Source organism: Lathamus discolor, chromosome 4 (assembly GCF_037157495.1).
Source record: "Lathamus discolor isolate bLatDis1 chromosome 4, bLatDis1.hap1, whole genome shotgun sequence".
NCBI lineage: Eukaryota > Metazoa > Chordata > Aves > Psittaciformes > Psittacidae > Lathamus > Lathamus discolor.
Window position 1 is genome coordinate 11915344 of NC_088887.1, and position 26570 is coordinate 11941913.

At 44.7% G+C, this 26570-nt stretch overlaps 1 protein-coding gene across 1 annotated transcript; it reads right to left on the minus strand.

Annotated features, from left to right (window-relative positions):
- Nucleotides 1-4096: 4096 nt before the first annotated feature.
- QTRT2 (queuine tRNA-ribosyltransferase accessory subunit 2) lies at nt 4097-19050 on the minus strand. Its single transcript, XM_065676368.1, has 8 exons — nt 18799-19050; nt 18186-18241; nt 15682-15758; nt 12488-12697; nt 11231-11430; nt 8482-8633; nt 6870-6987; nt 4097-5792 (listed from the first exon to the last, which is right to left on the minus strand). Exons 1-8 carry the CDS (start codon nt 18993-18995, stop codon nt 5531-5533), a joined length of 1272 nt encoding a protein of 423 aa, XP_065532440.1. The 5' UTR covers nt 18996-19050; the 3' UTR covers nt 4097-5530.
- Nucleotides 19051-26570: the final 7520 nt, after the last annotated feature.

The following is a 26570-nucleotide window of genomic DNA, read 5'->3' on the forward strand; positions in this document are numbered from 1 at the left end:
TGGGCATACTGCACAGCTCCCACTCCTTTCTTTGCTGGCCTTGCCAAATCCTAGTCATCCTGTTTGCCTATGCTCCTTCCTCCCAGACGGTCCATCTCCTGCTCCCTTCCTTGAAGATGCTGCATCTCTTTGAAGGCTTCGGCTGCCTGCCAGTCTCTGTTCTCTCCCATCTCAGTTCACTCAGCTTTGTCTGAGGAAAGCATCTGTCTTTTCTAAGGGTCGGTTTCCTCAGCTGTTTTTTGGCACATAGTAGCATTACATTTGACATTACATTGTAGATGTCTCCATTCCGGTCTGGAAGGGCAGCATGAACAGCTCAGGACAGATTTGTGGCCTCTGCTGACTTCCTGCAAGATGTTGGCTACATGACTTCCATTACCTCATCAAAAGGCAAATCAGCTGCTCTCCTGTGGAAGGAGGCAGTAACAAGATAGAGAATCACTACAAAGCCAGCTTTGTGTCATGCTTTGTGATATATGTCCAATACCTCGGAAAAGGCAGTCAGCGCAGAGCAGACGGTATCACATACACAGCACTGGAATGGCTCCAGGAACCCTTTCTTTAGTGAAAATCTGTGCTGGGCCATTATATCTAAAGAACATAGTTTTCAGATCTTTCCTTGAGCACCCATCTGCAAATCAAGCTCCTCTGCGAGTACAGACAGGTGAGATACACCTTGTAGAGCCACAGGCAAGATCCATAGCCATTGCCTTTCCCAGTGCACTGGCCATCCCCTTGACCAGAAAATGCTATGCACTGCAGCAGGGGCATAGGGAAGACAGGAAGGAGGCTAATCCTCAGCTGTTTGGCAGATAGAGAGGCCTCTAGTTATCGTTTCTTTACATACGGCCCTCTCCCCATCACACAGTTTCTTACATTTTCAGGCTGAAGTGTGGGATAACCCTGGTTAACCAGACAACCCCTTCTCATCCAAACCTGCTTCCCAAATGGTCCTGCACGATGTTCTGGCACACAAACGGCTGCCAAACAAAGAGCAGGCTTTCTCTGAAGTTTGTGAAATGATGGCCAGAGAGCAAGGCCAGGAGCTGGAGAAGGTAAATCTGAAGTGTGACAGAGCATCCCACTGTATTGCACCTTCACCTGACCGGTCTAATTAAATCATACAGGCGACAGATGTAGAAGTAACCAGGCAGTCCATCATCACCTCACTGTGAGGCAGGGAAGATACTGCCTATTGCCTTTCCCAGCCAGTGTGCCACCGGGGAGGACACTGTGCCCTCTGACAGATGCCACTCACACTGGCAACAGCAACAGGGAAGCAAGAACATTTTGCTGCAGAAGATGTTAACCACTTTTGTGCCAGTGCCAACTTTGCCAACCTAGATCCAACTTCTCAAAGGGATTTAACTTCACTCTCCTTTTGTTTGAAAAGTCCTATTGTTCCTACAGAACGCGCTTAAGATGGTTACGTGCTTGAACATCTTTAGTAGTCTGTAGAAGTAAGTACTGCATTACCAGAAGAGATGAAGTCCCCAGTGAATTATGTAGATCACCCCCGATGTACTACAAATGAGACTATAAAACTGGCCTGCACCATCATCTACTTTGTGTATGCATTCCATATCACAGAGGTAACCTCTCTGAAATTACTAAAAGGAGGGTTTAAACATTTTGTTGAGCCTTTTGTCATGTCAGGTCATAAATAAAAAATCAACAGGGTTCCAGAAGGAAAAAAAGTAGCTACCCAATACTTAAAACCACCTCTGAAACACCCCTGCAGCCCATTCTTTTATGCATAAGCCCTCCATGATCTGAAAACCCTCTGGATTTCAAAGATGTAGAAATAAACAGAACACCCTTATGGAACACTTCCAGTCTTCAGCAGCTCCTGCAATCCTGTAAAACCAAAGTAGAGCAGAAGTAGAAACTGCCAGAAAAGGCTTGATACAACCCATCACGGACACCCTGTCCTAGTAATTTAGAGGATGAATGTGTGGGGGGAGAAATTACATACCTGAAGGAGAAAACATTTTAGTCATAAACCAATTTGATCTTTTTTTTCCGTAGCACATTTTAAAGCACATCTTTGAAACTGCTAAAGAGTTGCAATATTAAAATAGCTCCGAAAGGAGTAAGTTACTGAGCAGAATAGCAATAAAGCGGTCAGAAGGGCACAGGACTTAGCATTTAGCATGCAGCCCTGCCAGTTACTCCCATCAGAAACATGAAGGACTTTTAATTGCCTCCAAGAGGAATGTTACACTAAAAGTTGTTAAGGGAAGGATGTTCCAGGCTCTGATGCTTTTGTAACACACCATCTCTTTTGTATTCTGCGCTGCTCTTTTGTATTCTGCCATTTGGGGATGGATGGCAGTCAAGGATGTTTTTGCAGTCTTCATTGCTAAGTGAAGTTAATTTAGCACAGAAATTTTTCCACTCCTTATTCATTCCAATCTTCACTTCCCCATGAAAAGTTTAGGTTTTATTCCATGTAGTTTTCTTCCCCATATTAAAGCAAGAATAAAATACAAAACTGTTTAAGTTAGCATGAAAAATGTTGTTTATGTTTTACAAAGTGAACTAGGAAGACCAAAAGATTGAAAACTTGGCTAAAGATAACACATTAACCCTGAAACAGTGCAGTTCTTTACTGTTTGTTAGATAATAAGTAGATGTAGGTAGATTTTCTGTAATAGGAAACTGGTCACTTTGTGCAGCTGTGGGACATGCATGCACACACATACAAGCTAAGCAAAGAACAGGAAAACCTGATTGGAATGGCTGGAGACTGAACAGGAACACAGCAGTATGGGAAGACTGGAAGGCCAAAGCAGAAGATTGATGAGAATGGCATGTTACTGGCACTTAGCTTAGCAAGTCACTTAGATTACAGTATAGCTCTGTGCTGCTTCTCAGGACACCCAGGCTGGGAGACAAAGAAAAATGAATAAATCCTCATGATTCACAGAGATGGGGAAGGATGGGGGTCTGATCATAGCTAGCTCCCAAAAGGTACGAAATACCACTCTGAAACTAGCAATAAGGCTACCAGCCTAAGAAGAATGCAGGCACACTAGCTAGCAGCCCTTATCCTCCACGTCTTTACAGAGCATCCCTGGACACAAGCTCCTTGGTGCCTGAGTGCTGGGCTCATGCAAGTCGGTGATTTGAGTATACGGGTATGAAAGTGACAGAGAATGAAAAGCTTTAAAATAGTCCCTGCCCCCCACCCCCATAAGGTTTTGCACTGACATTTGCAACACTATAGGAACAAGAACAAGCATTGCCAAGTCTAACATTACCACATCCTCCATTCCTCTTTAAAGAAGCATAAACCATTTTTTGTTTCATTAGAATTCTCTGCCTTTTAAGATAGGCAGACCTGCTACCTCACACTGTATATCCAGAGCACCATCTCCGTATTTCCCAGTGCTGCATCAACATTAACAACCATAAGATACTTCTTGGAGTGAGGACATTAGTCATGGAGTTTATATAGTTTCTGGAGCTGAATTACTCCCCATAATCTCCGTTTAAAGACAACAGTAAAGAAGTCTGCAACATTTCTTTAAGGTCCTGTGGAACAGAAGTGTAGTTAGTGCAATGCAGTGGGTAAGACTGGAATGGTAAAAAGGACTCTAACACCATTGTGTAGCTGACATTGTGTAGGAGACAGGGATGCACAGGCAATGCTGACAGGGAAGCTAAAACTCCTTGTACTCTATGGTAAAGTCATTCTGATGTGAGGTATTAAAATCTTAAATCTTTAGAGGCGAGATAGTAAAATTTTAAAACACAACAGAAATGGTGAAGAGCAAACTGCAGATTAATCTTTAGTTGCTTTAAGGACAGCAACTTTACTGTAGTATTTTTTTTTAAGCTTAGTTCAGGTAGTAGAGCTCTTATGGTGAGAGGGACAGGTTGGTCTTCAACACTTTCAGTCTTTAACACTTCCAGGTCTATTATGGCATTTTTTTGGAAGCAAATTATTTGTACCACTGCTTCATGAGAGGATCCCACTGCAAAATGAGCCCCTGTTCTCCATCAGGTTGAGTTTCCAGGAGACATCTTCTTGAGCAGTACACTCACACTCTCTGTCACACCACCTCAGTCACACAGTGAGCAGCCAGTGTAATGAATAATAAAAATATTTTATTGTTGCTTCATAACATAAAATTAATAAATCCAGGATTCCAAAGTTCAGGGCATAAAAAAACTGAATGAGCGGAATGTGTCATAACAAAGTCATATTTTAAAACTAGGAGCCACAAGAATCTTTTCTAAACACTTTCTTGAGATCCATCACTTCCACAGCTCCATCTCACCCCGATGTTTGCATAGCCTAATCCTTGAGCAGTGCTAGGACAGCTGGAAAGAATGGTACATTCATCACCATCCACATGCTAGGCAGGAGGGAAACATTTGTCCATACAGGTGAAAGGGTACAGAGCCAAAAAATCCCTCCACAGCAGGACATGGATTACATACGTTCTCTTCTTTCTGGCTCTCATGTCACAGACTGGGGTTCCTGAGGCAGGATTTTCTAAGGCCAGGCCGAGGTGGAGGGCGTCCTCCTGGCCCAGGGAACATACTGCACCACAGTCAGCCCCTTGTGCCACTGAACACAGCAGCAGTTCCAGTCAGTTCTTTTCAGGGACACGGATGCTCGCAATGGCTGCAAGGAACTGTGTTAAACTGAGGTGGGATCTCTCATCAAGGAGCTGCATTATGGGACAACCACACCACTAGGATTTTCTAAGAAAAATAATTACCTATAATATCCATTGGGTATTGGATCAGAGTCCCAAACAGCTGCTGAGCCTCCAGGCAGCTGGATTAATTTTAAGTATACAGAATCATAGACTGGCTTGGGTTGGAAAGGACCTTAAGATCATACAGTTCCAACCCCCTGCCGCTGGCAGGGATGCCTCAGACTAGACCATGTCATCTAAGGCTCTTTCCAATCTGGCCCTGAACACTGCCAGAGATGGAGCATTTACCACTTCTCTGGGCAGCCTGTTCCAGTGCCTCACCACCCTCACAGTAAAGAACTTCTTCCTCGTATCTAATCTGAACATCCCTTCTGTAAGTGTAAACTCACCACCCCTTGTCCTATCCCTATAGTCCCTGATAAAGAGTCCCTCTCCAGCATCCTTGTAGGCCCGCTTCAGATACTGGAAGGCTGCTATGAGGTTTCCATGCAGCTTCTCTTCTCCAGGCTGAACAGCCCCAACTTTCTCAGCCTGCTGCTTCAACCACAAGTTCTGTCCTTCCACATGAAAGCCAACAGTGAGTAACTGAAAACAAAGCTATCCATACTGGTCTTGTGAGCTGTTCAGTCCCTTCTGTACCCCAATAATACACTTAAGCCAATTAACTGAAAGGGATGTTTGAGTAAGACCTTCCTTCTCCACAGAAGAGAGATCTTCTTCAAATGTCTCCTTCAGTTCCCTCCAGGAAAGCAGGCATTTTACTACTAATAGGTCCAGGTGACCCTGCTGGCAGTCCATCTTAGCACAGTCCCACTAGATAAGGATGTAGCCTGCATCCTCCTCTATGCTCTCTGAAATCACTGGCCTGCCTTCACATTTGCCGGGCTTTGAAGTGCCTGCCTGAAGACAAACTCTTTCAGCTGATCCAGTTTATTGTCTCTTAAGGCATCCCGTATGGCACTGAAGAAACTGAAGTAGTGCTGGAAGTTGTGCATCATGAGCAGAACGCCAGCCAACAGCTCATTGGTCACGAGGAGGTGATGGACATAGGCGCGAGTATGTCTCTGACAACAGTAACATGTGCATCCTTCCAGCACAGGACCAAAATCATCTTCGTATCTAAGGAGGAAGCAATGTTGGATTACATCAAAGGAAAGAAGACCCATTTAAGCAATAAAGTATCCAGCTACTATATGGCCTTTTGCAGGGACCTGAGCCTAAAAGTCTTGAGGGCCTGAATCCAGCTGCTGTAAGATGTGTTGACATTGAAGGTCAGCTCTACTGGCATGGAGGACTTCAAGTATCATGCCAGAACTCACTACAGAACCAAAAATGCCACACAGCTAAGTCAGAGGATGACTTTTGACTATACCACAGCTAACAGCAGAGAGAGCCCTTGTCTAATGTCTTCCCTGACAGCAAAGCTGCAGTGCAAGACACACCTCACTACCTATCAGTCTATGAAAGAAAAAACTATCAAAACCCAGGATTTACTTTTTACAAAACCGTATTCCCCTCTACCTTGAGATGCATCATTCTCAAAGTGGAAAGAGGGCTGAGCAAAGTAACACAGTTGTCTACCGAGCCTAATGGTAGCTGTGTAAAAGAGAAGGAAGAACACATGGTAACACTGTCCTAAGTTTTTGCAAGTATCCAGGAACTGCATAATTGCTCTGCAGCTGCCCAGAGTCAGAAAGTGGAGGCTCTCCATGGTTTATATAAAACCTAGCATCTCAAGATGACCCATGTTAGATTTGGAAGACCAGAATAATCCCCAGATAACCTTTGTGAACCTACTGTCATTCACCTGGAACATAGTTATGACCACAGTATGTCTGCTGGATAAATGATCAGAAAATCATAGAATCATAGAATGGTTAGGGTTGGAAAGGACCTCAAGATCATCTAGTTCCAACCCCCCTGCCATGGACAGGGACACCTCTCACTAAACCATCCAACACAAGGCTTCATCCAACCTGGCCTGTCAGTGCTTCCAGCCACACACTGATGCCTGATCACAAGCTATAATGCTTGTCCAGCACTCTCCACTCACATGTCCAGAAGTACTGCCCTCAACACCTTCATATTTTATAAAGTCTCCCATCCAGCTACTGACCATATGCCAACAAATACAGAGGACAAAAGCATCATATTTAGTGATACAGCTTTATGTACCCTCCTCACAAACTCACATACCTTTTGTCCTTTAGACATATCTCAAATGGTGTCATTTCTGGGTCAGCTTTGGAGAGTTCACCCTGGTCTTCTTCAGCACCATTCTTCTCCAGGTCCTGGGCCCCATTTTGCATGAAAACTGTTTTCAATCAAAAGACAACAGCCTTTTATGGACAGGAAGGTCAGAGGAAGGGTAGCAACCATAAAGCAGGTGTTTCTGCTACTCGCTTAACAGATGAAAACTCGTACCCCAAGTTTCCACCTCTTTCCTATAGTAAGCAACTAATTTTCTTTAATTAGCATAGGTTAGTTAACACAGATACAATTTTAGATGATTAAAACATAAAGAGGCAAGCGAAAACTTATCTACTAAACCTAATGAAGACAGCTGAAACAACCGTACAACTTTTTGCTGCTTTACTAAGCTGCATTCTTAATAAAATGTCAAAAATACTTCCAGTCTGAACTGCATGCTGAATAGACTGCAATCACCTGAACAAAGTGATTTTATTGAGATTATGTCAGAGTAGACAGGCAACTCATCTGCATTTGCCCATTCTACACTCCACACTGTCATCAGGCTCAAAAAGATGCCCTTTTTTTCTTTCCTTGAAAACAGTTGCAATCAAAAGAAGCTGGTAGCACTAATGCAGAAAATTTAGATTCCACATCTGCCTTCCAGCAGTCTGTTTTAAAAATAAAAACTCATCACGTAATTTTGTAGGCTTGCATTTTTAGGTTTGTTCTTAAGCAGGAGATGTTATCTGGACACATCAATATTAGGGTTTGCACAATCCATGTCCACTGAGTGTTAAACAGACACAGAACAGATTCTGTCTTTACCCAGAATCTTCTGATTTAAGAATAAGGTGAGACAAGGTAAAGATTAACAAATAAGAAAGGTTAAAAAAGCAGCAGCAAGCACAAAGAATCAAGATGTTCCATTCTATTCAGGTTCTGAATTATCCAGGCATGAAAAGATGCTATGTGCTACCCAGGAGGAAAGATGTAAAATGTTCTTCTGTATTAAAAACATTTAATAGGCCAAACCAAAATAGCTGCTTGAAAAACATTTTACAGATGCTTTAATGGGCGATACACATGCTCCCATCTCACAGAGCAACCACGTAATGAGTTACAAACAGCTCCTTTTTGTTTTGATCGGAACTATCAAATTACAAGGCCAGAGAGCAAAGCTGCCCAAAGAACTGGAATCCCTAACTTCTGTCAGGTCGAAAAAAGGGACTTACAAAATACATCATCTAAACAGATACATAATCAGTTAATTCTAGACATCAAATATCTTGGATCTCCACTTAATAGGTCCAGCCTTCACTGCTAATGGTAACAGAACATTCGCCAATGGTGTAGAACAGAAACTTCTCTATTCAGTAAATGTTTAAGAAACAATTTTGGCTAATCATTCAGATCCTAGGTGGAAGCCTCAAGTTCCCCTCAAAATATCCCACCTTCAAAAGCAATACTTGACAGGGGAATCCCAGTTTTTTCCAGTCGTTACTTCACTTATTTCAGGAACAAAACCCTCAGGTACAGATTCCACCAAAGCATGAATTATGCTTCTCACAATACTGGCTGATACAGTAAAAACTGTAATGACCATCAAGGAGCTTACCTGTTGCTTCAGGATCTGGATGGCAGTCATAACTGAAAACCAAGGCACAGCCTCGCTCTGTCACTTGGAAGGGAAAGAAGCTCTCAAAAATGTCCACGCCCCTTTCAATGCACTCAAGCACCTCATCTGGTTTGCCTACGCCATGGATGAGTCTGTAAGAGACACACAAGAAGACAAATCTAGAATATTCTGAAGGAAAAGACACATGTGCAGCACGTGTAGCTTGTCCCTGCAACTGCTAACCAGAAGGCAAGTGTATACAACAGTTATCACTCAGAATCCTGTGTGCTTCCACTTCCCCACTTCCAATTTATCCAGTACATAGCAGGCTTTTCTTTATCCGCCATTTGGAAGACAGCAATAATCCCTCATTTACTGCAGAAAAACCTCATTGTGTCCATGATGTTTGAAGTACATACACAAATACACTCAGATTCAAAATTCCCCTAGCATGTATGTCATAGAACAGATATTTTCCTTAGTCCTGTTTGTGCCGCAGGGAACTACCAGTTTCCAGATACATGGACCCCTTTGCTTGGTAACTATTTAGGAGAAACTCTAAAAAGATTTGACGAGAGCAGCAGAGACAGCAGGAGATGGCTGGTCAAAGATACAAGTCCTCCAGGTGACAGACACATCATATAGCACTGGGAGAACTGCCTGGAAGAGAATGCACTAATGACAAATGTCATTGGAAAGAGAAAAGTTTCTTGCTTTCTTCTTCCCTCCTCTTTACACTCTACCTGCTCAAATGATTGTCCAAAAACCTGGGCTGTAACATTTCCTACGACATGGCATTAAGAGCCAGGAAGAGTCCAGCTGGATTGCCATCACTGGTAATAGAGATCCTGCTGTTAGCCAAATTTAGCTGGCAGCTTCCCCGAGGGTGGGTGAAACAGAAGAGAACAGAGCAAGGCCTGCTCTCCTGCAGGTGCATGCCTGGGCTGACAACAGTAGAAGCTAATGCAGAGCAATGATCTAAACAGGTAATTAGGAAAATACATAGGGGCTGATAAAATGAAGTCACAAGATGCCATTTTTAATCACTTTTCTAACTACTCCAATTAAATTTGTGATCAAAGAATAAGGACAGGGAAGTTTACAGCATGAGTGTCTTGTGTTTCAGGCTCTACTGGCACAGAAAAAAAATTACACTTAATAGTTAACACAGTAGCTCTGCATATATGATCCAAACCCTTGCTAAAACTTATCTTTGCAGAGGTAATGACAAACATTTGCTCTTGCAAGGGTATTGAAAAGTAAAATAAATTTTAATAAGAAACTTCATCTTTAGGTACATGACAGGACTCAGAGTACATTTATAAGATCACTTCACCATCACACAAAAATCAGTCACTTCTTGGGTGAAGCACAGGAAGCGTTTGTCTTCTAGAGAATTTCATTTTGGGGTAGAACACAGCTGCAAAACAACTTCTCCAGCAAGAATGGCAAGGGTGATTCAGGAGAGCAGGACTGTCTGAAATTCACTTGAAGTACTTACAAGACCCCTTAGAGGTAACCAGCTTTCTTCCTACAAAGAGGTCAGAAGCACTTGTCTTAACCAGGCAAGCAAACTATTTGATAGATGAAGCAGATGCACTGGTAGCCACTGAGGTTACCTGAGCAGATTGGACTCTTAGTGCTCCCAGGGGATCTTTTAAGTAGCAAAACCAGACAGCATGGCAACAACACAGCAAGCCTGGTAATTATCAGGAAACTTCAAACCCCAGGTACCACTAAGCATGAACAAGCTGCAATACCAGGCACATGCTTTTGCATTTAATTGCATTTTGAACACTGTTAGGTCAAAGCAGTGCAGAAGGCAGCAGAAAGACAATGGGGCCTGAGTCACTCTCTTCAGGAAATGATGAAAAAAGCACCCATGCTAATTCTGTTGCAGCTGCTCCTATAAGAGCAATCCGTGCAAAAGCCAGCAACATCAACCCAATGCTAAGACGAACACCACTGCCTACACCCGCGCCCCCCCCCCCCCCCGCCTTTTGAACCACTAGAAAATACTAGTGCATATTTTCTGGAAGTCTTTAATTACTGTTAAGTCATTTTTAAGAGTCAAGAAAGCTGCCACTCCTGTCCAGTCTCTGGCATTGATCTTATGGACATAACTTGCACCTTAGAATACACAATGATCCCCACACTATGCCAGTCCAAGCAGAGAATACAATTGGTTTGGGCCAGGTTGTACCACCTCTGGTAACTCACAGGCTCAGTTTCTCAGGTACTAGGTTAGAGCTGGCTGCCGTTAAGACCGTGTGGGCACTGGCTGGTTCTGTAAGCAGCCCTGCCTTCTCTCCTTTAGTTCACACCAGAGAGAACTGGAAACATGAGATTTTTTCTGAGAAGAGGTCCCCCTAAAATACATTGGTAATAAAGTTCTTGTTTGAACTGAACTGCAAGTAAACCATGGCCTCAGAAGCCAAATGCAAGCAGTCCAGATATATACTACCTGTAATTCCTCCTAAAATGTAAAGATCACTTGAGCTAAATATCCTGATTGTTCTGTAAATATGGGGAATACTCAAACCCAAAACTCACAGTGTGGGCACAGCTTCGTGCCAGTTGCAGCTAAAAACTGAAACAGGGGTTGAAGACTGCAGCCTGACAATGGTAGAACTTATGCAGCCTGGCACATACAGAAAGCAGTACAATACAGTGATATTGCACAGCAGCCTGTATATGCTCCTCATAATAGGACAGATGGACTTCTTGGGATGTTCCCCATACAGCTTACCTTGGTTTATCCTCTGGCAACTCTGCAGTGACAGAAGCTATCAGTTTCAACTTGGTCTCCTTAGCCATGGCACATCCCTGGAAGCCATCTAGCAGAAAGCCACCCACAGGTCGCTTGGCAGTCTCCCTGGCTGATCTGAGCCTCTCTTCCAAGATATCTCCACCTTCAATTGCCCCGAACATTACACTTCTTTGTAGTTCCTGGCCCAGGAGAAAGCTACAAGTGTTAAGAGTGTGCTCTGCCAAAGACACACAAGATATCTCACAGCCCAGACTCCAGATGCCAACTACTTAAGCCCCGCATTCCCAGGAACTTAGCAGAAGCACAGTGTTTTATCCCATGTATGACTATTCCCCACATAACACTGTGAAGTCCAACTGTAAGGTAGAAAAAGGATTCAGAGACAAGATTCCGCTCCTTACCATGACACTGAAAATTCTGATTCCCTGAGAATTTTGGTCCCGTCCCACCTCCCTATAGAAGGCAATAACCATAGATCATCTTTGTACATGGCTTTTTATAGGTAGCCTTTCAACATTGCAAGTGTCAGTGCAGAAAACAAAGCAGGTGCCACTATCCTGGCTGTCAGACACGAGATCTCACAATGAATTGCCTTTCAGGGGATACTAGCATCAGGTCCTGTCCCCCGTTTTCCTTTGTAGTACAGACTTAGTATGTTCCCTCTCACCAAAAGGGAGGGAAATTTCAAAACTGCTGGAGGAAAAGAATGGCGCTGGCAAATTTTAGCAAGTCCTCCCTCACTTGGAACGGAGAGAACTTCAGAGCAAAAAGATGGGTTTTCTCAATCTGAATGAGAAACCTTTCCCCATGTATATAACACGAAGGGAAGTAAAAGAAATGCACTACAGTCCAAAAGCAGGAAAAAGTTATATAGCTCTCCTCAACTAGTAGAGATTCATCCCTGGCAGTGCTCAAGGCCAGACTGGACAGAGCCTTGGGTGACATGGTCCAGTGTGAAGTGTCCCTGCCCATGGCAGGGGGGTTGGAACTGGATAAACTTAAGGTCCTTACCAACCCAAACCATTCTGTTATCCTATGGGTATCCTGGTGCAAGAGGCAAGTTATTAAAGGAAGGAAGGAAACTCCACAGTGCTACTGGTTAGACCTCATGCAGGACTCTCACCTGGGCATTCACTGATACATCTGTGTGACACAATTTCTTACTAAATCACATCCTGGGACCATTCAAAGATGCAGCACAGACCAAAAAGCAGACCCGTATTTTGCGGACCTTACCGGTGATTTTTCTAGCATCTGAAGGCATGCATCCAGGAAGGAAAGCGACCTATCCACAGACTTCTTGGCCCTTTTTCTACCAGCTTCTCCAGCAATGGTGTCTCCATCAGAGATGCACTGGAACCAATCTGGCTGGATAGCCCGCTGCATATCCATGAACTTGGAAGCTGTGATTTCCATGCGCCCTGAGCTTCCCCACAGAGACACTGTCTGTCAAGGACAAATAGGGATGAATGTTAATTGTAAAAGTTAACAGATCTTAAGAGTCAAAGCAGGGAAGGAACTGGTCTCATGAAACACCAGATATTGGAACGATGCTTCATAGGCAAGTTCTCCAGGACCATGGCTCAGGTAATCCGCTGCACTTGACACAATGAGTGAAAGAAGATAAATGACTTCACTGGGATGTCTGGGATCCACTTTGATGAAATCATAACATTCAACACAGTAATGCTCCACATATTTGAAAGTCTCTGAGATAGAGCATATGGCCTATCATCACCCAAATTAGTGGCAGAATTGGGAAAAGAAAAATAAAAAGAAGAAAAGATTTAATTCCCATCAAACTTATGTTGTCATCTCACAAAACGCAGAAGAGAATACAATAGGAATTACAGTTCACTAGGTTTCTGTACATAATGCAAAACCAATAAACTATTTCCTCTTTTGAGCAGTGAATTCATACCATCTGTGTGAATATACATGTATATATCAAGCACACAGACACAGAGAAGAATACAAAAGGTTAGGCAATTTAATCTTAGAATCCAATGTTATTTGGATTCTGGTCCCAAATCCAGCCACTTAAGAAGAGACTGAAATACCAAGCAAAACAGAAACACACAGCTTTCAGAGACAGTGTAAGAAATGGCAGGTACTCATTAGGATTTCACAGTCTTCTCGGTCTCCTCACGCACCTTCCCTTCTGCATGCACACATGGGCCTCCATCATCTATTGTTACTCCATGCTACCCTCAAACGATTTTAAAGCAAGACAAAAGAACCTTCACAGAGAGGTCACGTTACCCCAACACCTCTGGGCTAGCACTGTTCAATTCACTAACCATGCAGAGCCACAGAATGTTACTGCAGCCACTGCAACTATGCATGTTTTATTCCGCTCTGCAGAACCTGGAATTACCTTTTGAATGCAGCTTGGATGCTGGAGAGGGACTGCATCAGGGGTTGTAGGACTAATACAAGGGGTGATGGGATTAAACTTAAAACAGGGAAAGTTCAGGTAAGATGTAAGGAAGAAGTTCTTTACTGTGAGGGTGGTGAGGCACTGGAACAGGTTGCCCAGAGAAGTAGTAAATGCTCCATCCTTGGCAGCATTCAAGGCCAGGATGGACAGCGCCTTTTTCAACATGGTCTAGTGTTAGGTACCCCTGCCCATGGCAGGTGGTTAGAACTAGATGATCTTAAAGTCCTTTCCAACCCTATGGAACCATTCTATAATGCTATGGTTCTATGATTGTTTTTGTTGTATTACTGCTAGACTTGTGACACTGCTGCTTCCAAATTTTAAAGGAGTATTGAAGTAGATTAAGCATTGTGCTTGAGCCCTTTAGAAGTTAGCTCTTTTCATTCCCGTTTAGTGCATTTTTAAATGAGGAACGTTTTTCAGCTATCATAAATAGCTTATAGCTTGAAGTGTTAAAGGGACTTTTTGGGATTTGCGAGTTTAAAAGCATTCTCCTTGCTTATGCCAGACAAACTCAGCAACGCATTTCTCATGCATACTAATAAACAAGTTGAATTTGATAAACTGATGCAAAAAAAATATGAGCAGAACAATTCCCTTTTGGTCTTCACAAAAATACCCCAAATGGGTTGCACTACATATCTGCTGTACAACCATCCATCCATCCATCCACCCATCCATCCATCTCTCCTGATTACTTCTGGCCTCATCAGCCAATTTCACAGAATTTGAGAAACAAAGAAACAGGCTTTAGTCTCCAAGGTAGAGGGAGATCCCAAATTAAAACCTGCAGAATAACTGGAATGCAGTAGCTCTACATTGTTCTGTAGCAGCATGCTGGCCAGTTAGTACCTGCTGCCTCTTATGTGAGAGCATCAAGGAACAGCTGGTGAAGGCAGACAGAGGAAAGCCAGAACTGTTTGAGCCAAAGGGCACAGAATGTAATCAAGTCTACTTACCTTCATTCTGCTCTCCAGAGGAAAACAGCTGCTTTCCTAAATAAAACAGCCATGTGGCTTAGAGAACTGAGCATTACCCTCTGATTATTTAAATCCAGCCTGTGTCAGGCTTTCTGGCACAGAATCCAAAGCCTTCTATTCCACTGCTTTCAAAAAGCTCTCAGAAGTATTTGTCAGTGTAAATCTAGCTGCTGAATGCCTTGCAGCAAGGTGACAAAAATCCTTATCAGCTTCAAAACACAAAACCCAATCAAACCTGCAACTTCCAGGTTTAGATTGCTGCCATCACCTCACTGCTGCACAACACTGAGACAAGCTTCAGGTGACTCCTTTCCTACAGAGAGACAGATCTCAGCCTGGTTCCCAAAAGAAAGAGTATACACTGACAGCTGGATGACAGCCATTACCCCCTGTCATTCAGTGACCTTTCACCCAGTGCGATGGTACCCAAACAGGCCTTGGCACTCTGCAGGTGCCAGAATTGGCTCCTCCAAGCCAAAGCTGTGTCAGGCAGCAAGCAGCATGCGGACTGCACAGAGAACATGAGTACCTGTGGCATAGAATGGGCAAACATCCACAGCACTATGCACTCCTGAACTGCTGAGCCACCTTCCTGCAAAAATACCAAGATCTTCCCCTTTGTGGGCCTGTAGCAGACTGTAAATACACATATAGAACTTCAGGTTCATTGCTTATCAGTGGCACTATCATAAGCTTGTACAAAATATAAGCTAAAATACACGGATTCTTTTTTCACCACCATATTAACCACAAGAGTATGTGAGTCCAGAGCTCTGCTTTCTATCTGAATTGCCACTTAACTGTTCAGGCAACATCCTGTCAAGTAAGAAAATGTCCAGCTTTATTTAACTGGAGGTATGAACATGTAATGACATTCCTCTTTGTGCAAGTATTTATACAAAGCATAAAAAAATCTTGTGGCTAAGTCGACCCACCCAGCCAAGGGGAGGACTGACAGGTTTCTTTTGGGACCTGTAAGTGGACCTTTCAATTGTTTACAGTTACTATACCTTGTTAGTGTTGTAGCCAGATGGACAGGGAGTAACAGGGTCATGAAGGGAGCAGTACAGCACTTTCTCTGGCATACCTGGAAACAAAGAACAGAGTAGAGTTTCATGAACCAGAACAAAGCTAATGGTCTGTAAATTTGCAGAAGGGGTAGAGGGTATTCTCACACACATAAGTACATTCATTCTGACAAAGAAAATAGTGTTCATTTGATCCCGCAGCACCAAAGAAGGCAGACTTTTTCCCCACCTTTACTAACTGCAGGGAGGAGAGTGCAGCATCAGGACGCACCATCAAATAACACCCTTTGACTCTGCAACCTCAATAGCTCCTTTGAGAGTTTTTTGTATTTCTTCTTGATTAATAACCCTGCTATTAAAATTCGCCAGACCAAACAGCTGACTTGCTTGACCACTCAACTGATATACCGGAGACATCTGACATAATCTAAAGTGAGCAACAATCTCAAGCCTAGAACTTTTAATGAACAACAGCATATAGCAAGACAGCAGATCAGCTACACAAATAAGTTTATAATCCCTGCCACTTTGGAGGCTTCAAATGCCAGAAAGCTAGACAGCATGTTCCAATGACATACAATTTTCTCTTCACAGATAGTCACAGAAATTGGTGAAGCCTCCACAAAGTTTCAGAGAAAGAGGTTTTTAATTTTTCTTGAAGCAGTAAGTTGTCCCAAAGCAGTCAAAGTTAACTGCAAGTTGGGAGCAAGCAAACTTCCTTTAGAAATCCAACCCATAACTTCACTCACATAATGCAAAGCATGTCCAAAAGTTTGATGTGCTTTAAAACGTAAAAAAAAAACCCCAAAGCTTCGTGTCTGTATATAGGACAAAAATTATGGAGTGGTTTGGGCTGGAAAGGACCTTAAGATCATCCAGTTCCAATCCCCTGCCATGGACAGGGATGCCTCACACTAGACCATGTCACCCAAGGCTCTGTCCAACCTGGCCTTGAACACCGCCAGGGATGGAGCTTTCACCACTTCTCTGGGCAACCTATGCCAGGGCCTCACCATCATCACAGTAAAGAACTTCTTCCTTATATCTAATCTGAACTTCCCCTGTTTAAGTTTAAACCCATCACCCCTTGTCCTATCATTTTTAAAAATTGTAATAATTCACATTATTTTACACATTCAGAATGTATGTGCAATGGACACATACAAAACATTCATAAGAACACCTCAGCATTGGCAACACAAAGTTTTTTCTTGCAAAGTCTGTGAGATTCTATACAAAGAACTGACTATAAATTACAGAAACTAAAGACGTGCCATCACTTTGACAGGGTTTACTCTATAGCCAGTGCAGCCTGAGACACAGAGATAGCCAAAGCATCCCAGAGAAGTTTCTTGACTTGGGTGATCACCCTCCGGTTCCCTGAGCTACCTTCCCAGACATAAATATAGGCTATGATACAGATATTCACAACAAGATGCTAACCCCGCATTCACTGTGCATTCAGGCTCCTTTGCCACAGCAGCCTGATAACAGTGATCTTTGTTGCATAATGTGTGTGGTTAAAACAACCACAGGAAAAACCCAGGACAGTCACAAATGTAAGAACTGCTGCTTTACTAATTCTTGTCAACGAGGTGTTAAGATAAAGATTTCATTCAGGAACTGCTCCAAGAATGGAGTACAGGGAATGAAGAGCACAAAGGCTTGGGGCTTGGTGCAGTAGCTGAGGGTGATGGCAGTGTTGACTGTCTTATGTTTGACAAACTAAAGTTGAGTTTATTCCTAAAACTGACTCTTTAATGTGGAAAAATGGAAGGAGAATATGGGGAGCAAGTACAGTGCAACTGCTAAAGGGACAAGAACAAAGAAAGGGGAAAACGAGCGTCTCCACCTGCGTCTTTAGTTCCTCAGAGTTCACGAGTCTTTCCCCTAACATCTTTTTAAAACAGGAACAGCTCAGAGGCAGAAGCATCCACCAGCTGAAATTGATTTGATGTGGGGCGCTTTGCCTGTTTATTCTTCATACTGGATGAAAACAACGATTTCATGAGAATCAAAAAAAGCCAACTCGAGCAGATAGATGTTCTCAGGAAATGTATTTGAACAGCTCCATGAGGAAAGATATTCTCATGAGAATTTCCAATTCTCCTCAAAAGAGGTCAGAAATTGCACAAGGCAAGATTCACTTGCAGCTGTGACTTGGGGCTACAGTCAAACATCTCTCAGTTCTAGTCTCAACTTCTGGGCTAAGCCCACCCTAGTCAGTGCTGAAGCTCACAAGGAGAAAACTGGGTACAGGAAAAGAAAAAGAGAAATGCTCTCTTTTTGTAGCCTGTTTGAAGGATTTGTGGCCATACTAGTGACAACATACTATTTCAAGTCTTCCTCAGTGCCACGCTGAGTGAGGAAATGCCAAAACATGGAAAGCCTACACATCTTTCTGCCTACTGTGCTGCCTAAAAATTCACCTGCAAGATCCACCTGTATTATCTCTCCAGACATACAAGCAAATACACACGTTTTACCTATAAATTTTGCAGCTCCTTCTTTGTATTCTTCCAGGACCTCATGAATTTCTGCCCTGCATCCAGACAGAGAAACACATTAACAAAGCAAACAAGAAGGATCAGTGGTTTCATCACTAAGGCTCCTGCTTCCCACAGTTACGCATCATCTGCACTTACATTGGTTTAGACACTGATAGCTGCCATCCAGCTACCAAGCAACAAAGCAGAGACAGACAGAACTAAACACAGAGCTCAAGAATCCCATCTTACAAACCAGGGCACTCATAATTCTGTGGCAAAAAGGCAGAGCTTTTACCCACACTGACCAGTGATCACTGCCTTGCTGGAGAGCAAGAAATCACGCTGTGATTTTCTGTGCAGCATTACTAGCCTCACTCCATCCTCTCCGCAGGCAGTTGTAGGGCAAGGTAAGTCCCCCAGACTAACACACACCCCACCATCCCCTTCCTCCCTCCCCAGGTCCCTCAGCCCTCTACATCCTTAAATCACTGCACCTCCCTCCGACTGGGAAGCAACAAAGAGCCAACCGCCTCCGGCATTTCGCCTCGCAGCCGGGAAAGCGAGCAGCCCGGCCGGCCCGCAGTGAGACAGACGGGCCCTCGGTACTCACATGGTGGGCAGGGTGAGCTGCGCCACGGCGGGGACGCCGCCGACCGTCTGCAGCGTGTCGTGGGTGAGGTGCGGCGCCGAGCCGGTCCGCGTGTAGAGCAGGCATGCCGGCAGCGGCAGCACGGCGGCCCCGCTCCTGCCCAGCCCCACCAGCGTCCCCAGCCGCCCACCGGCGGCCCCGCACAGCTTCACCTGCATCGCGGGCCCCGCAGCGCCGTACGCGGCCGGAGGTGATGGAAACGTGCTCTGAGCCCCGCCGCTCCCCGTACCCACCGCATCATCAGCGTGCGCCGGCGCACACACGGCGCCTTTCCGCGGCGTTGCCATGGCGGGGACTCGCCGAGAGCAGCGGGCGGCTCACGGCGCTGCCCGCCGCGGTTTGAAACACCTCCAACGGTTGAAACGGCGGCGGCGGGGAGAGGGTGTTGGGTCCGGCCGAGGGCTGTCACACTCGGGGCGGCCCCGCGGGGAGCCGGGTTGTTCCAACAGCAGGGTCAGGCTCAGCAAAGGGCTTCCCCGGCCCTGTGGCAGTGCTGCGGCGATAGCCGTTCGGTTTGGCGGCGGCGGGGCGTCCACGCTCTGCTTGCGTGAATGGCAATTAAGCTTGTCATGATGAGGGCTGTGAGGAAGGTGTGCTAAATGCTGCTTGCCACAAGCTGCCTGTAATGAACTGTACTTGATCCAGCGTCGTGGTTCTGGTCTGGACAGGCTCTTGCAAAACTTGAGCCCATAAGAAGCAGTTCATAGTAAGATGTATTTAATGGAGAAAGGCATAAAAGGAATCAATTGCTGGAGTCCAAGGTAGACCTTAATTAGCATATCTAAGAGAAGGATAAACTCTCTGTCTCCTGGAGATGTCAGGTCAAGACAGGATGAATGCTGCCCTTGAAGACACATTGTGTGGTCTAATACAATTAGTGGGCTATAGGAAACCGGGTGAAATTACCTCATCTATTTTTAATAATAGGCCAGCTGTGAAAATGGAGTTGTTCTGTGTAACTTCCACATCTAGGAATAAGTGTGTGGTTTTACTTCAATTCCTATGCAAAATTTTCCTCACTAATTACCTAACTGAATATTGCCTTTCTAATATCTGTAGCCACAAATGCTTACTGAAATTTGAAAAATAAGAAAAAAAAAGAGAGAAATTGTCTCCCCCCAGTGCTGGAAGTACGTCTGCAGTGTAAAAACCTGACAGGAGGCAGCATTTTAATGACTGAGTTCACCATTCTTTTAAGACTTCAAAGTGAACCTTACAGAATGAAGACATGTCTCGAGCATCCACTTCAATAGAGGAAGTTGTTTCACTTGCAATCACCAAGGGTTTAAGTAATAGCAGAGAATACACCTATCTGCTTACAGCGCACTGTCTGAATGCATTATACAGCACAGTGGCTCAAAAGGAGCTGTTTTTGCTATGGGTGGAAAAGTTGTTCTACTTGTGTTTCTTATTTTTGTTTGCCCTTCTCTGCTATGGTTTTCCTGTTTGTAGCTCCAGATCCCTCAGGATTGTTCCTAGCTCAGCTGAAGGCCTTTTATCTGGAATACATTATTAGAATATTTAATGGTCTTCTGTGTGCAAAGAAAGCTATCAACAAGAGAAATGTCAGAACTCTTATAGTCCGGTTACGAGGACATTTCCCAGTCCAAAAAAATAACCCTTCCCCTTTCCCTTGCACTCCAAAGCAGCACCCACCTGCTCCCCCGTTGACTCTTACAAAAGCCCCCCCGCCCGCCCTCCCTCTGCTCCCTCGGTGCCTCACTCAGAAGCGCTCCCTCATTTACTCCCAAGCGCTGCTTCACTCAGTGCTGCTGGCAGAGAGGAGTTGGGGGCGAGGTGATGCTGCGAAGTGGGGCTCTTGTTGGAGGGGTGCAGCTCCAGCGAGCGCTGGCAGCACACGTTGCTGCGTTGCTTGTACAGCAGGGGGAGCTTCAGCTTCAGGTCACACAGAAGCGCCAGGGTTGGAAGGGAGCTCTGGAGGGCGTCTCGTCCAAGCTCCTGCCCAGGCAGGGCTACACAGAGCAGTTTACACAGGAACGCGTCCAGGCGGGTTTGGGAACCCCACAGGTTAGAGGGAGAACACATGTCAGCAGCTCACCACCTCAGAGAACGATGGCCACCCAAAGCTAGGACTCCCTGCAGCCTGGTGTTTTACACCGATGGTCCACAAAAGCCCCTCTTTGGGAGACACCCAGCGGGATCTCCTTCTGAGGGGTGATCTCCAGGCTAACCCTGACCATGCTTACCTACTCCACCCAAGGCTGGGCTGGCTGCTGTGAGGGTTACCCTTCTGCCTGAGTGAAGGGAAGAAAATAAACCAGCAACCAGCTCTGGCTTTTAGGGGGATTCCTTCAACAACATCTGCTCAAAAGCCCATTCACAAAAGTAAAACAAACTTTACATTCATTTTCCCACATGACTGGCCTCTTGATGCTGCAGAGTGGTTTTGAGGGAGAAAGTGAAAATACCACAGCAGGGAAAACATAAGAAGAAATTGCTACTCTGGCAAATACTCCAGTGACAGCCATGATCCAGCTTTCCTCCCACACCAGAGAGTTGCTTCAAGTGGATACTTCAGCCTCCTCTGCCTGCATGCTGCTCATAGTGCGTTGTTCTGGATGAGATAATTCCAGCTGGCAGAAGGTCTAACTTACAGCCTTAAAGCATGCACAGTTCCAGGAGCTCAGCTGCCTGTCCTGGCTAACACCAGCACAGCACTAGTGCAGGATGGGGTGGTTCTCACCCCAGGTTTATCCCTTGTCTGAGAGAGACTTCGGGTTGAAGCTTGTGGCTGGGAGGATGCCACCTCCCACCTTGCACATGTCCTCTTTCCTGTAAGTTATGAGATCTTTGGGGTTAGCAGAGAGAAATCTGAGGTAGGGACTGACACTTTCACTTAGATTATTTTAGAGTGGAAGGAACCACAGGAGATCACCCATATGCATGCAAAGCAGGGTTAAGCTCTTCCTACAAAGCTGCTCCCTATTGTAGAGGATGATGAGAGCTTCACAGGGCAGAGAAACTGAGTATAATGAGAGAGAAACCTGAGCCTGGTGGCTGGTGCCCTCACCTAGGCGCCTCTGGTTTTGGGGACTACAAGGATACATTCTTCCCTCTTGTGCATATTTCTACAGTGATACTAGGTAATGGGTCTCTAAAGTACTCATGAAAAGATGGGTTTTCCTCCTTTCTGACTGAGTACCCAATGCAACTTACCCATGTTTTCCCTTCCTCAGTTGCCAAGTCAATCTTTAATGTTTTGTTCCTACTATCTCTTCTGAAAGGAGTTTGAATCCCTTTTTGTTGAGGTGAGAACTAAACCCTGTTCCTCCATCAGTCCTGGGAATAATACACTGGAGCCTCCATGCTTCTACTCCATGGCATCTACACCATGGGCAAAGGGCAGAAAATACCAGAATTTATGCATAAAATGGAGTTTGTTTCCTTTCATTATCCTTGAGTCATTCTCAAGTGAATCACACTGTAAGAACTATTGAAAGAAATATGATGGAACATCTTTGCAACATTGCCATTACCATCACTTCCATAGGGGGTAAAATGAGTGACACCAACGTTAAATTTCTGATCTAATATAACTGTAGTTACTGAGTAAGTAAGTTCACAAACAACAAAAAAGAAAACCCTCATACCAAAATAGTTTTTACTGGCAAGAGCATTTTCAGCAGAGGAAGTGAGTGGCTTTCGCTGTTTGCATGAGGGACCCCCACAGTGTGCTGATACAATACAAAATTTCTTGGAACTACTAAACCTGAGATTACAGAATTAAAGAAACAAACCCCAAACAGAAAATAAAACACAAAAGTGCTCAGGAAACAGAATTTTCAATGTCATGAAAATGATGGGGATTTGTTGTTTTGTTTTGAGGTGTTTTTTTAGCATACCAGGATGTATGCCCCTCTACTTTGCTCTCATGAGACCTCACTTGGAGTATTGTGTGCAGTTCTGGTGTCCTCAACATAAAAAGGACACGGAACTGTTGAACAAGTCCAGAGGAGGGCCACGAGGATGATCAGGGACTGGAGCACCTCCCGTATGAAGACAGGCTGAGGAAGTTGGGGCTGTTCAGCCTGGAGAAGAGAAGGCTGCGTGGAGACCTCATAGCAGCCTTCCAGTATCTGAGGAGGGGCTATAGGGATGCTGGGAGGGGACTCTTCGTCAGGGACTGTAGTGACAGGACAAGGGTTAATGGGTTAAAACTTAAACAGGGGAAGTTTAGATTGGATATAAGGAAGAAATTCTTTCCTGTTAGGGTGGTGAGGCACTGGAATGGGTTGTCCAGGGAGGCTGTGAGTGCTCCATCCCTGTCAGTGTTCAAGGCCAGGTTGGATGAAGCCTTGTGTAACATGGTTTAGTGTGAGGTGTCCCTGCCCATGGCAGGGGGTTGGAACTAGATGATCTTAAGGTCCTTTCCAACCCTAACTATTCTATGATTCTATGTTGTTTAACAACTCTACAAATACACAGAACAGTGTAAAACTAAATCAGATCAGCACATCTTGGCCACAGGTTTGTTCTTCTCTAAGGCTGCAATACCTGGCGCCTGCTTCATATTCAGTGGCATTTCAAAATGTCCACAGAACTTGGCAAAGAGTACCAGCTGCATCCTGCTACACAGAGTAATGCTTGTTGCCGGAATTTTAAACAAAAAATGGAAAGAAGTGTTTGCTGGTTTCCTTTAGGTGCTCCAGTTTGTTTTAACTTAAGAAATTAGTCATCTACACAATTACCCTGTTGACCTGGAGGCTTGTATGGACATATCACTGTCTACTGGTATTTCACAAATTTATTTCCTTCTTTCTCGACCAAGGGATTATCCAGATCACTGGAATTTGTGGGTGTAATGAAGAAGGAGTGGGCCCATTGTAGTCTACGGGCTTTTATTTACAGTCTGTTAAACATCTTGTGTCTAGTGCTGGGACTGGAAAGATGAAGAGTGGGCTGGAAGCCAGGATTTGGCTATTTGCATTGCAGCTTTCATTTGTAAGAGAACTGACTGGGCTGGCAAACTCAATTGCATGTTTGAAGAGACACTGAGAACCTACTTCTCTGACAAGAAGCCAGCTTGACCATGGAGCCAAGTATTTCAGGATCAGAATGTATGTGTCTGTATATGTGTCTCTGGGACAATACAGATGGAACAGGGATCCAGTAGCGCCCCAGGCCAGGCAGCTGATGCTGCCTAACTTCCCTGTGAGAACTGGACAGATTTCTCTCAGGAGTACTTGGAAATAAAAAGGATCTTCTGCCTAAAACAGCCCCAGAGCCTTTGGCTGGAGAAAACTGGGGCAAGGAAATGACTGCTGTTGCAAATAATTGCAAAGGAAGATAATGTTTAATGCTCTTGGAAAGATCTTTGGTCATCTTTCTGATCAGACTGAACCAATTTCTTCATTTTGTTGTTCAAATAAAGCAGCTGTAAAATAGTGCCTGGACAGGTAATGCTCCTTCACACACAGAATCACCTAGGTTGGAAAACACCTTTAAGATTATTAAGTCCAACCATTCCACAGCACTGCCAAAGCCACCACTAAACCATATCACTGAAGGCCTCATCTACGTGATTTTTGAACACTTCCAGGGATGGTGATTCCACCACTGCCTTGGTGTTGTGGTTTAAACAAAGTCACACAGCTCATTCGCTCGCTCCCCCCCTTCTTTCCCTCCCTCTACTCCTGGAGGGATGGAGAGGAGAATCAAAAAGAATGCAACTCCCACAGGTTGAGAAAAGAACAGTTTAGTAACTAAGGTATAACACAAATCACTACTGCTACCACCAATAGTAATAATGATAAAGGAAATAACAAGGGAAGAGAAAACAACACCTCGGCACCAGCCGACTGATAACTCGCCCTGCCCCCATCCAACCAAGCACCGACCAATACCTCGCCCAACCCCACAGTGAACTCGCCCTTCCGGGTAACTCCCCGTTACATCCTGGGCATGACGTGCTGTGGTATGGAATACCCTTTGGCTAGTTTGGGTCAGGTGTCCTGTCTCTGCTTCCTCCCAGCTTCCCCTCCTCCCTGGCAGAGCATGAGGCTCAGAAAGTCCTTGGTCAGACTAAAACATTTGTGTTATCAGCTCTGTTCCCAGGCCAAAAGTCAAAACACAGCGCTGCACCAGCTACTAAGAAAGAGAAAAATTACTGCTACTGCTGAACCCAGGACACCTGGGAAGCCTGCTCCAATGCCTGACATTCTTGCCATTTAACACAGCGAAGGGCAAAACTGCCTTGTTCTTCTGCAGGAAGGACCAACATGTGCCAGTGAGACTTAGGAAACGGGCATGCCCTTACCTGCAAGTTTTAACACAGCCAGGGAGGTGGTACCACCACCTCATGAATGTTATGTTACTGACTCCTGGTTGCATATTTGGTTCTTCACCTATGTTTCTCCATCTGTTTACACCAAAGTAGTAAAGTTTTTTATTTGGAGATCCGTCTGAATTATTTGCATGCTTATGATACTGGTGCATTACTAAGATCATGCTTTTATTTCCTGTTGTATCTGAAAATGCACTCTCCAAAGGAAAAGTGGAGTGTCCCTGCCCTAAGAAATGTACAGTCTGAGTGTACTATGATGATATGGCCACCACTAACATTTTAGCCTGACTTTGCAGAAGTAATCCATTGCTTTGTGGTCTTTTAGCAGTTACTGATAAAGTCAGAAATACAGGAAAGAGACAACAATGCAACAGGAAAGCACACAAATGCCAAGACTGGTATGAATCTTCCCAGCACGGACTTACTGGGAAGTCTTGGACAAATCAGTGTCCCTAGTCAGAATTTAGCAGACAGATCTAGGTGGCAAGGATAAAGCCCTGTAACTGTCACTTCCCGGGACTGGTTTCACCAGCTGATCTCTGAAATGAGAAGTCTGCCACCTGGCTGGACTGAGAGTGCTGCCAAGAGACACAAAACACAGGCTTTGAGATGTTTTTAATTTATACAGCTTAGTATGAAGTACATCTTTTCCTATAAACATCCCAGAATGTGAAGTGTAACTGCACAGCTGGTCCCCTCACCAATGCAACAGTCACATCTATAGGAAAAAGGTGTTTCTCCTTTGAAGACAAGTTGCTTTCTTGGTTTTCCTCTTCACCAGCCATAAGCATCCTGCAGATGAGCAAAGCTGCCTTTATGCCAGGTGGCGGTTTTCCCCACTCCTTTCCATAAGGATTGTGGGAGGGTGTTGGGGCCTGGTGTATCTGAGGTACAGCTGCTTGTCAGGGAGGTATCCAGCTGTTGGGCTCTGCTGGGGTCAGTCCTCTGCTGTTCCTTCAGTCTTTTGATGGCTTTGAGGTCGCAGAGCTTTTTGGTTTCACTTTTCACATTTAAAGCAGCTGAGGTTTCTCCGGTGAGAGTTCCTGGATGGGCTGAGGCTCAGCAGTACATGTATCAGTGCCTTTACATGAAACCGTTTCACTTCAGGTTAGCAGGTCTGCACTGGTTGGTTGGGCAGGGTGAGAGGGGCTGGCCGTGTGCCCTGTGGGAGCTGGTTTCTGGGGTGTTTAGAGCGCTGCCAGAGAGGCAGTACACACATGGACTTTTATGTGCCTAAGCAAGGGTGCAGTGCCATGTTGATACAGGGTTAATGAAATGTACAAAGGAAAGATACAGGGGATTGTATAAGAGAGTTAGAAGAATCCCTTGCTTAAACAAAAGTATTGTCTGCTGTAAACACCTGTCATGCTTACCAAGCGAACAAGGCACAGACTACTGATAAGGGGAGACAGAGGCCTGATTCTACTGA